At 41.6% G+C, this 12,909-nt stretch overlaps 1 protein-coding gene across 1 annotated transcript in view; it reads right to left on the reverse strand.

Annotated features, from left to right (window-relative positions):
• The window catches only part of xylt1 (xylosyltransferase I), a 79,481-nt gene that overhangs the window by 33,730 nt on the left and 32,842 nt on the right, over window positions 1-12,909 (reverse strand). Inside the window, exon 2 of the mRNA XM_084930506.1 lies at window positions 3,398-3,986. Coding sequence (XP_084786632.1) covers window positions 3,398-3,986 — 589 coding nt within the window. The remainder of the gene's footprint in view (window positions 1-3,397; window positions 3,987-12,909) is intronic.

Consider the following 12,909-nt stretch of genomic DNA (forward strand, 5'->3'; position numbering starts at 1 on the left):
AAGTCCCTCTTTTCCAGCTAATCTTATTCATTCAAATTTAAGGCCAGGTGTCCAATATGGCTGTGTTTAAGGGTTGACAACAAGGGTCAAGGTAATGATATGCTCCCTTAGCTCCAATTGGCCATGGCTCCTGTCATTCACTCACACATCTTTCTTGTTGCTGTTTCTCTCTGTCTCCGTCCGTGTATGTGTGTGTGTGTGTGTGTGTGTGTGAGTGAGTGACTGCTCAGGGGAAAATCTGCTGTGGGCCGTATCAGATTGAACAGTAATTGGTGGCCAGCTAAGAAGGTTCACTGGTTTGCTTTGCACACGGATAATTGGCCAGTCGCTTCACAAAGCACTTTGAGAGTGTGCGCCATGCTAGCTAGCTGAACTAATGAGCATGGCTGTGTGTGTGTGTGTGCTTAAATTTTGCTGTCAGTCTTGTCAAACGTGTGCTTATCTGCAGAAGAGCTTCACGTGTCGAGTTTTTAAAAATCACACTATGTACCTGCAGCTACCACAGCGCTCGCTGTAAAGAAAGGAAGAAGAAAAAAGAAAACAGAAGGCCTCCTCTTCAACTCATCACTCTTCATCATCTTTTCCTTCACCATCAATCTTTTAAACTGCCCTTCCCTCATCTGCTATCACCCCACTCTCTTCCTCCATCATCTCGTATAACTTTGGAGTTCTTACCCACCCCTTCTTAACTGCTCATATGAGGACTTATAACAAGAGCTGAGCTATATCCCAAAGGGATTGTACCAAATTGCATTTAAAAATGTCTCAGGGATAGTGCCAGCTGCTTGAAACAAGCCACAAAGCAAGGTTTGTGGATATAAACCACACTGATGGATTTTATTTATGTAAATACATTAAGTATTTTCCCTTTTCCCTCAGGAACTGGACCGTGTTTGATATGTTTACTCAGGTTATTTTTAAAAATAACTAATTTATATTCAAATTCTGACAAATCCTCCAAATTAATATGTACACACGCACACAAACACACATAAAGGTTCTGTTACACACAGTGCAGCTCTGGCACTTACAGGATTCATTTGGAGCTCTTTCACATTACAGAGCTTTCCCTTCAAAAACATTCATTATAGCATGTTTAAGTATGGAATCGTTCTCACTACAAAGCCATTATGATATCACTCGATTGTTATGATGCATCAGCTGCCAGTTGCTTTCCCTGCTGGAGCAATGCAGCCGGGTAACATCATTATTAGAAAAAGTTTACACACGGGAAGCTAAGAGAGTGAACACATTCCTCCTGTATTCAATGATGCAAATAAAGAACTGACACAATTGCTAATTTAGCAAAGGCCTCAAGGACAGAATACACATTAAATCAAATTGGACAATTTTGGGCTAACGAGATTAGGACTCGAATTGTGAATAACACATTGGCAGGCAGCAGGCTGGCAGACAGAGAGAAAGAAAAGTGATTTAATTTTGTCGTGGTATTGTCACAGCCCTGCCACCAGGGGAAAGCCCTTTTCAATATCTATGTCTCTTTTGATCAAACTATCAGTTTGAGTGAGATGGTGAGCTGCTGTGTGCGATGACACAAGCTCAGGCGGAGGCACATTCGCCTGCTCCTGGGACGGGACATGCACAAAAGTAGCTACAGTTAGATACGTGCCTCTTCAAGTTATAAAACATGAACGAGGGCTGGGAAGGTGCCTGACAGACAACGTATTGAATAGCTTTCTCCTCCTCCCCTGCTGTCCATGCTGTATTCAGTCCACTCCCATGCGGGCACATGTGATGGTGTGTATGTGATGTTCACTTAAACATGGCCGCTGATGCGTGGTGCTCACTGAAGGCTGCAGCCGCAACAGATTTTGTTTACAGAATCTACAACCAGACTGCAGATGTCTATAAACTCTTAGGAAAAATTGTGTGTGTGTGTGTGTGTGTGTGTGTGTGTGTGTGTGTGTGCGCAAAAGCAAGGGGAACCTGTGTTTTGTGGCCAGCTTGAAAAAACAAATGAAAATGGAAAACCAATTTGAATCAAATACAGGCAGCATCTCAATTTCCTCCAACAAATTTACTTCACCAATTACACAGACATCAGCAAAAAGGACAGCTCTTGCTTTTGATGAGAAATTGCAATTACAAGAGCAGGAACTATTTGACCATCCATGTCTGTCAGACTACACCCTTTATACCAAGCTTTGTTGGTATATTTTAAAATAATAAAAAAGTACACACAATACTTCATCTAGAGCAGCGGTCCCCAACCTTTTTTGCGCCACGGACCGGTTTATGCCCAACATTATTTTCACGGACCGGACTTTAAGGTGTCGCGGATAAATACAACAAAATAAAACTAGTCCCGGTACCGAAAAAAAGAAGATTTATTCATAACACACGTGAAAAGACCCAGGAAAACCGAGTTAACGATAAAAACGATAACAAAATAATGCTGAAAACTGATAAAAACCCTGAAAACCATACATTTCACACTTGAGCCTCAACTCTCGCGGCCCGGTACCAAACGACTCACAGACCGGTACCGGTCCGAGGCCTGGGGGTTGGGGGCCGCTGATCTAGAGGATTTGCCTGTGTTTGTGTCATTTTGTTTGCTAGACAAATCAGCTCAAACTCGATCACTTATCTCACTTTGAATTTATTTGAGTAGTCCTTAAATTTGAGATTTAGAAATACTCAAAAAATAAGAGCAGTTCCCACTCACCATCTAATACATTTCTATATGTCATAGAGCTGTTTGATTTGATTGGTTCTGGTGTATTTTACAGTATGATGGCGAGAATAAATGTCCTTCATCCATTAAAGTAAATCAGATTTTTTTTTGTTTACTTAAACCTAAAGCAGTTTTAATATAAAAGTATACATCCCAGGTAAATAATTAAACTGTGAGGTGTTGAACATCCTGGAAACCCATTTTTTTCATTCAGACTACTTACTGCAATAAATTGGGTTATCTACAAAGTGATAAATGTCCCTGATTATTTTATATCTGAGATTTCCTGATTTCTTTTATTGTCCTCATGTTTATAACTGATATTAAGTTGATTGGATTGACTGGGGGCTTGAGTTTAGCAACAATTACAATACATAGGTGTTGTGGGGTTGTTTGCTTATGCTGCCAGTCAGTCAAATCCACACAGAACTCTTGAAAGAGACTAGTTACATTTTTGAGTGTCACAGTCTCAATAACTTCTTGATATGTACCTATTTCAAGGTCATGATTAGTGTATATTTAGTCATGAAAATGAAATGTTAAAAAGAAGTATTTCAGATCTGGAAAGCAGCTTTTTAAGAGCTCCAAACAGATATAGTGGAAAAAGGGGAAGTTTGACAGTTGTGACTGTGCCAGCTTGGCACGACTCCCCTTTCACTAAAATCAAACAATCAGTTGTTTCAATCAAAATGAAAAACTTACCCTCAATTGGGCAGTAGCGAGTGACCTTCTCAGGCATTAACTGCCCCTCCTTGTGTCTGCAGTACACCTCAGCGATCTGCTGCCGACACTCCTTGCTTTTGGCTCGAGACAGAGCTGAAATGGCTTCCTTTCCACTGATCTCACACTTAGGTGGCTGGTCGTAGGTCACCTCCAGAGTTGCTGCAGTTGCTTGCTTCCTGTGGGGATGCTGATGTCTGTGCTGTGACTGGGTCTGCTGCGCTTGCGAGGCATGGTAGCGCTGCTGCGGTCCTCCAGCAGCGCCCTGACCAACTGGATAAGAGGCGTTGTTGCCAACTGCCAGTGGCTGGTGGCCTAATGGCAGAACCTCATTTGAGCTGCGGCCCAGACCGGGGGAGCTGTCCCGCCAGGCCTGCTGCTGGGCGTGGGCCTTCTCCTGCAGATGCTCCCGCTGCTGCTTACTGCTGATGGCCCCTGCAGGCTGTCGGTGCGGCTGTGAGCGTGCACCAAAGTTACTATTGTCTATATTTTCAAAGTCTTTGGGCACAGAGTTCTCATTGTTGCTGTCGACTCTACTTTTCTCTTTTGGGCGGTGGGAGTAATATCCATCCTGGACATAGATAGGAAGGAGAAAGACAAGGGAAGCAACGGGTAAGGAGGAGGGAGGGAGGACAAGAAGAAGAAAAGGGGGACATAAACAAGGAAAACAAGATCAGAATTGAGTGAAAACAGCGCATATCAAGTGTTGGATTAACAATCAATGTGGCATGTAAGAGTGGGCAGCACTGCATTGAACCGTGAGGCATGAAATGAAGTAGCAAGGTATTATGTGTGAGGGCTACAAGGTGCAACCTAACTGGAGGTGAAGCAGGGCCGAGGGCGCTGCTGCTCTGTGCCATCATCAGATTAGCCCCGGTTTCAATTAAATTCTCCCTCGAATGGGCCCAGCACTCCGTAAACAGATTACCAAGTAGGGATAAAGAGCCAAAATATGACTGTCAGTTTGTGTATGTGTGTGTGTATATGTGTACAGTTTTTTCACTGGAGCCACATGAGAATCTCAAGAAATTGTAGCGTCGTGGCATCTGACTGGAAAAGCTGAACTTGTCTACATTTACCAAATAGTGTTTGCACATGTCTAAATGTACAATTTCAGTATCTTTCTAGTAGAATAGCCTGAAAGCGAAAGGAGGGGCACAGCAGAAAGAGGAAAAAGGGTAATGACTGATAGTGGGGAGTGCAAGGAAGGAGCGCTGACACCAGGCATGAGTTCTTCTCCCAGGAAGAGCCGGCGCGTTCCAGTGAAATGTGCTGTGATGCTTCAAATGAAAAACTAAGAAAGCTGCCTGCCTGCCACGCCACTGTCATCCCCCTTGCTAGGCACACAAGAGAGGGGGGAAAAAAGCGAGGGGGAAAGAAATGACAATAGCAGCCGTGAAAATATAAAGCTCAGAACAGCAGAGATCCCAGATGTGTTTCTCCATTTACAGACACAGAAAAGAGAAAAGATTGCTGGGGAGGTGGGGGGGTGGGGTGGGTGCAATAAGATGTATGTGAGACAGAAAAGAAGGAGGTGAAGTGAGAGACACCAGGGAAGCAAGCGAGAAGCCATTGTCGGCATGGAAATGTCTTTCCGGCCCTAAAGCAAGGCCCGTTATCAGCCCATCAACCTTCTCTCTCTGTAAACACCTTGTACAAGCGCAATTACAGAGGTGGCTGGATGACACACTTTCACACTCAGAGAGTCAGAAGGAGGGCTGATATTATACAGGTGAGACAAAAAACAAAAACCTGGGTGAAAACAAGGAGAAGACAACGTGCTTATCATCAGCTCCTTTTAAGCTTCTTCCTTGGCAGAGATTTGATTCTAACAACACTGAATTGAAGCTTTCTGCCTCTCCTCTCCTGAAATCTTTGCCTCTTCCCCCTGTCCTGCCCTTCACACTTCTCTTCACACATCCCGATTCCACCCTTCTGCTCTGCTCCGTTCACCTCTCATCCCTTCTGCTCCACATATCGGTCCACTTCTCTCATCATCTGTTCCCCATTTCACGTCTCTCACACCTCCTTTACTACCACTCTCTTGCTTCCCTGTTATTATTCTCAACTTCATCCCCGCTCCTTCCGGTAACCTCGCCCATTCTCCTCTCCTCCTTGTCTTTCTCTACCTCCTTCGCCCTGCCAGTTTAAACAGAACATGTTTGTCTGAATGGCAGAACCTGCTAATCCTGCGTGTAACAGCTGCTTAGGCCAGTGATCACCTAAAAAGAAATCCTTACTTGCAGAGTTTCAAAGGGAATGCTTTAGAAGGCTAATCCATGCAGTGCAAGTCACTGGCTGTTTGCAGAGGTAGAATGAGTATGTGTGCACTCATGATTATGGGAGACCGGGCAAGCTTCTTGTGATTAAAAAAAAAGAAATGTAGACTTGAGTGTGCAAGCAAAGTGGAGGCAGCATATGTTTGCCCTGGGGATACTCCCACTCTGACTTAAATTGGAATAATGTTTGAGTGAGCAGAGGCAAAGTAAGCAACTTCAGCTGATCATCTGATTTAGTCCAAATACTAGCTGCGTAATTTTTTTTAACTACTATTATGAAAATTGTTGTTTCTTGGGTGATTTCCGTTTCAGTGGATCCAGGAAGTTACTGCTCAAAGCTAATCTGTGCTAAGCTTCACAAAGAAAACTCCTATTTAATAATTGTGTGGGGGAACTTTTCAAATCTAGCTCAACAGTTGGCATTCATTGATTGATTTCCTCCATTATTTAATCAGAGCTTTGTCTTGTAGCATCAAGAAAAAAAAAGAAGAAGCAACCTTTAAAGTTCTTTCGAATTAAGAATAATAAAGACAAACAGCCGAATCAGCAAGAGTCAGGTGTGGAAGCATCCACACTCCAAAAGCCAAATATATTCAGTTTGCAATCATGTAGACAAACACAGCAAATCATCACATTTGAGCAAATGTCTGGCATTAGTTTTTAGCATAGGATTACTCTATTTAAACTATTAACTTCTTTACCTCCCATAACTGCCCCCCCTCCCCCTTAAAGGGATGGGAAAAAGATCACAGGTTTAGATTTCCTGCAATTAACTGACACTGCTAAGAGCCCCACACGGTTGGTCCCGTGTGGTCTAAAGTAGAAATGAGTGGTATTTGTAAGCTAGCAAAACAATCTTTACACTGGGCTCCCTTCTCCCTCCCCCTCTCCCTCCTCCTGTGAGTAAAGGACTCCAGTAGCTGCGCTGCTCTTTAATCTCAGGGACCAGGCACTAAGCAGGAAGCGGAGGGGCACAGAATTAATAGCGATGGCGGCCATTGGAGACAGAGCTGCGTTAGGCTGCAGATGGGGTGGGGAGCTGGGGGGAGCCATAGATTGTTACAAGGGATATGTTTTCTGCTCCTTGGGAATGTCAGGGAAGCGAAGCCAGGATTGTCTGGCATGCAGTGAGGTGGCTGCGCAGGCCCGTGAACACATACACACACTTGCAGACAGTGAGCTTCCTGAGCTCTGCTGAGGACTGAGGCAAAAGCAGAGGGGGTAAATGTAAAAATCATCTATCACTAGTGGGTACATTTAGAGAAAGCCTTGTGGAGCTGGGAATTTCAGAACCCCCTCTGGGGATGGCTTAGTCCATTTCTCAATACAGAGCTGGCCCTTTCCACTTTCCCTCATTTCCTCTGCCACAGGGGGAAATATTTCACCTGTCCTTTTTTGCTCTCTTTCTCTCTCCTTTTCTCTCCATTCCCTGCAATCTCCCATGCAGCAGAAGGAAAAAAGCACATATCTCTCTCTCAGCACCTGTCCAGCTTCTCCCCTGTCCTCCTCCCCTCTGCCGTATCATCACTTGCTCTGGGAAGGAAAGCAGTTCATCTGCTCCACACCCTCCCCACCTCCCTAATGCCATCATTTGCTGTTGCAGCCTCACGGTAGATGTGAAGAAGAGCAAGGTAGCAGCACATATCAGTTTCACCCCACCCTCCCAGCCCGCTTCTTTTAAAAGACATCATTCCTATGGGGCCTGAGCTGAGACAAGCTCCTGTGTGTGCCAGGAAGCTGCGCTCTGTCAACACAAGCTGGTGTATTGACAGCTTTGTGGGCAAAATGTACATAAACACGTAGTTGAGGTTTTTAAGAAGTACAGTACTGCCCATGCGTGAGTGAGTGGCTGCTATGTCAACTAAACAGCTTATAAGCCAACTTCTGCTACGACCTGCCCTCCATGTGGCTAACGAGCTCAGATTAATTACCTGAACTGAATCCCTGCAATACTCTGAGCAAGATGTGGCATCTGGCATGACACGGGAGACTGATATACTGACAGACTTAGTTCACAGCTGCTCAAGCACCTCAGGACAGTGCGTGGAGAGTCACGCAGGGTAGAGTGGGGACAACCTAAATGCTTCTTAGAGATCTTACTCATCATAGCTTATTAGCTGTGGAGGGGGTAAGAAAAGAAGCTTTTTCTTTATAAAGTAGCAAAGTAAGTTGACCTTCAATTCAAAACAAAGTGTCTGAAATCTTTCAAAGGGTCTAAAATGGAGTTTAACCAACAATGAGAACAGTCACATTTTACAAAGATATATTTTCTGATGTTTTACTTGAGAAAAAAAAAATCTCATGTGGCAGTTTTACTTGTTTGTATCCCAAAAGATGTTCATTGTATTCCGTCCAGTACCTTTCTCTTTGTTCTTTCCCCTTCAACTCTCTTCTTTCCCGGAGGCTAAAACTGGAAGATGCTGGTCACAAGTTTACGCGTGATTAGCAGCAGCTCCTAATGAATAGTCTGGGGTTGACGTGCGCACAAGTCCCCGGAGCAAAAGTGTTGAAAGCAGACTGTGTCTTTGTATGTGAGTGCAAATGTGTTGCAAACATCTAAAAAAAATGATGTGAGCTTTCAGAGAAGGGAAGGAAGTTTGCTCTAGTTGAAAAGAAAGCAGAAATACAAGTAAAACAGCTGAGTAAATGTTAAATATTTTCCAGATGTAATGATCCGGAGGCTGACCCTTGTGGATATTTGGAACACGAGGGCAGAGGTGAACTCACTGCAGTAGACTTCCCGCTCCTTCCTGATGGACAGTTTTGTAATATAATTATATGATTTTACTGGCTATATTTGAATGCATGAATTTAAGCTAGGCAAGGAGACAAAAAGCACAGACTTCTCCACTCGAAACCACAGACAGAAGGAAGAGACAAGTTTCTATTTCTTAAAAAGAATTAGGACAGGAAAGCTTTGCATGAGAAGCTCGCCATCAAGATACACATAAAGAAACTTATTAACTCTGGGGGACTCTCCAGGGGGTTTCTTTAAGGCCGCAGTGGAATTAAAAAATACTTTTGCTTACTTCGCAATATGTTTGCATTCCATAACAGTACTTGTATTGTGATCCCTTACAATAGTTTCCACAGAGCCCCTCTTGTGTATCCACAATACTCAGCCCACTCAAAGAACTGTGTCCTTTGATTGCTTTATATATATATATAAAGAATCAAATCATGCCATTACTCCACGGTGGATTTTTATAAGCCCAATATATAGCTTTTTTCCACTCTTTCAGCAGTAACAACTTCATTTAGGTGTTTCGCATAACTGTGCACCGTTCTCTGACATCTGCTTAGTGTTCGACCACTCTTCCATGCTAAATTCCTCCAGTTACAAGATGTTTGTGGCTTTTCTTACATGTGCTGCCTATTTCAAATCTCCCACAACATTTTAATGGGATTCAAATCTCAGGCTTCGCCTAATCCATTCCATAACCCTTCATATCTTCTTTTAGAGCCATTCCTTTGTGGATTTGCTTGCGTGCGGATCATTATTCCGGTGAAAGGCCCGCTTCTGGTTCCATTTCAGACTTCGGACACATGGCTTCATATAATCTTTAAGCAGTCTTTGATATGACGCAGAATTCATTGTTGGAACAGTGACCGCAAGCTTCTGAAAAAGCAAAACAATAGCAAACCACCATGATTCATAATCATTGCCAGGTTCTTTGTCTGAAAATCTCCAAACATTAAGAAAACACCAGTTCAGGTCGTCTGCACTGAATTCTATCTTTTAGACGCCTCAGGAATTCACAGAGGATCACTGTGATGACAGTCTGATCCTGGGGGACCAATCACAGCGTGGGAAGTTAACAAAGGTACCTGCAAATACTTAAAGTCCCAGATTTCTAAGCAGATCAAACATGTTGTTTAATATACTTCAATAAATGCTGTCTTCTCTTTCCAGACCTGCACAGCTCTGCAGAGCTAAACTAATCACCTGCAGGATGTCTTGTTTTCTATCTAACGTAGGATAGTGTCGATATTCTCAACCAACTCTGCAATTTTGTTGTGGATACACATATGAGCTGAATTATCGGTCATCTAACAGTATTATCTAAAAATGAAGAGGACAAGACAAAGGTTGTGTCAATAAAACATGACAGAAAAGTTTAACGGCCAATCCCCCTCCTGTCTCTTTTTCAGTTGGGTGTTTTTGGCCTTTATCCACCATATTCAGCCATGTTCAATAAACCCACCTTGCTGTTTAATTACCTTCCTCCTGCAATGCGGGAAATCATTTGCTCTCGCTGTTTCTTACTTCATGTATTACTATAGATTTGTATTCCTGGCTTACGCGCTGCACCATTAAAATCCTTATTGCTCCCTTTTTTGGGCATTTGAAATCGAGGAATTTAAGCTAATTCATCTCTTGCATTTACTATTAGTCACTCTGGATAACAACATCAGATAAATGTTTGAAATGTAAATGAGTCACTTAATGGACACAGTATAATTTAGAAACCACTCAATGCTGTGAAAATGACCTTAGGTGACTTCGACATTTGAAAAATTATAAAAAACTGTTTTTATATCAACATTTTTCTTTTCTCATACTTTCCGCCTAAAGTGGATTAAAGAGAAATAGAGTTGAGAGATAGCCTTAAATAACCCTAAAGATTTATTCTGACTGTGTACAGCAACAATGAAATTCATACCGAGAACAATGTTAGAGCTAAAATCCCCAAAGCATGAGGCAAAAATAAGGCTGGTACGCCTGAGTCTCATAAGGTTTGGTTTGCCTTCTCCTGTTAAAAATCTTTACTTGGAAGCTCAGAAGCTTACATAGATGGATTAATAAAAACACACACACGCACCACACAGTACTGTACACACAGACGTCTGAACACACACATGTGCACACCAGTCACATGTGAGCCTTGTTCAGTGCAAGTCACATTTGTCCTGAGGACTGCCTGTGTTTGTGTGTGTGTGTTTGTGTGACTGTGGAGGAGCAAGAGCCCGGCAGAGTACTGAGAGTAATGCTGAGAGTGTTTCAGTTTTTATATAGAACTGTAAAAAGAAAAGTGCAATTTGCAAATTAATTTCCACCAAAATATTTCAATGCATGGCAAACAGCAAAAAATAGCTTACTAATCCATTAGCATTACTAAATCAAGACTTTGGAAAGAGGAAAATGCACCAGTTATTGTACAGTCATTGTTTTTTTTTAAATGACAATGTAAGACAATGTTTTTTTGGGTCAGCAACTACGGCCCATTACCCTGAAATCCTCGCACTGCTCCCTTACTCGAGCTCAAAATCTTACAAAAACATGTTTTTTCGAGTCATTTTTCTACAACATTTACTAAAATATTTTTAACTTTTTATATTTAAAACACAATTGTAAATGTTAAATCTAAATATTATATTTAAATCTAAATGTTAAATCTAAATGTTACGGTAAACTAAATATTTAGCTAACATGCAAATTTATTGTACGGGTCAACGGAAATACCAAAATAAAAGCTTTATGTAAACCTCCGGTGCTAAAGTGTGCCGCTAATTTTGACTAAGTATCTTTCTTTTCCAATTCCACCTAAAGCAAAAGAAAATTACTATAAAATTGTAAATGCCGTCCAATGACTATCTTCACAAGAAATTCAATATAGATACGAACGCATGCAATTTCTGCAATACTGATATTGAGACTAAAGAGCATCTTTTTTATTCATGTGAAAGTTCCACATCTTTTTGGGATGATTTTCAGTACTGGTTAACCTCCAAAAATATTGACTGCCCTTCTCTAGCCTTTCAAGTAATTCGATTTGGCCTACAAACAGAAAAAAAAAATAGAATTTGGGATTAACAACTTATTTATAGTTGCAAAATTTTTCATTCACAAATGTCGCTTCTTGAAAATTACTCCGATTTTTGCTGGCTTTAAAAATGAAGCTGTGGAAGGCTTCATTAGACTTAAATAAAGCTCACACCTTACTTGAATTTTTGATGCAGCTTTTCAATTGATGTAGCTAGATTGTATGTGCATACTTTTTTTTTGTTTTTTACTTTTATATGATAGGTCACCTTACTGTACTTATATGCTGCTTTATGGTATTTCTGACCTATACTGTTCTTTTGTTCTTTGTTCGATGGCTGCTTTGTTCTTAACCACTTATACCTGTATATAACTTTTTGTTGACATGTAAAATAAGCGCTGTAATTGTTATTTTGTACAATAAAAAAAAGAAAGAAAAAAGTGTGCCGCTAGTGGTCAGGTTGTGTGTCTGCTCTCCCCTGACGGTCACTTCTGACCGCCATGAGCTGCTTCACTTCTTGCCTACCAACATGTCCAGTGATTTAGCTGGACATGTGCTGCAGCGATTGTGGAGACTGCAGCTGCTTAGGGTGCACTACTGCTGAACCTTTGGATGGCCGACAAAATGGCTCTTCCGATGTTTTCAGCTAAATCGCTGGATTTAAATATAATATTTAGATCTAAAATTTAGATTTGACATTTATAATTGTGTTTTAAATATAAAAGGTTACAAATATTTTAGTAAATGTTGTAAAAAAATGACACAAAGAAACATGTTTTTGTAAGGTTTTGAGCTAAATGTGGAAAAATGGTGCCATTAATTTCAGCATGTTTCAGTTTACAAATGGTGCCCCATATTAAGCAGGCATTTATGTGTTTAACCATAGCCAAAGTTTGCTGCAGTGTTTGCTATTTCTGACTGTATAATGCTAGTGAGAGGGGACATTATCGATATGGTTATCTCAGCCACTTAGCGTTGGTTACTGAGGGACAGCCAATGAAAAGACAGGCTGATTAAAGAGGGGGGACAAGGGAGCTATAACGGCTTGTGTCAATTAGAGGATGGACTCAATGGCTGCATTACAGCTCAATATAAGATGAATAACCACTGATTTAGACTTCTTCAGGGAAACTTTGTATACCATGTGACATAACCTATGCAAGTGGCTGACACCATTGCTAGCGTTTATGCTTGTGCTTGTGCATTATGTGGTAATTACATTGTGGTCTTGACCTGATGCAAGCTGATAGAAATAAATAAAATGCTGGGAGTATTTTCCCCTCTTGTGTCCCCACTATTTGCTGTTTCTTGCCAAATATATTTGTTCCTCAAGTTTGTATATTTCCTCATGTCAATTCTGATAACTTGGAAATATTTGAGTCAAACATTTAGAGTTGGGTCCATAATTTGGACAAAGACCTTTTCCACCTTTTTCCGATTGTGCCTCTGT

Source organism: Perissodus microlepis, chromosome 6 (genome assembly GCF_051167445.1).
Source record: "Perissodus microlepis isolate ML-2025 ecotype Zambia chromosome 6, ASM5116744v1, whole genome shotgun sequence".
NCBI lineage: Eukaryota > Metazoa > Chordata > Actinopteri > Cichliformes > Cichlidae > Perissodus > Perissodus microlepis.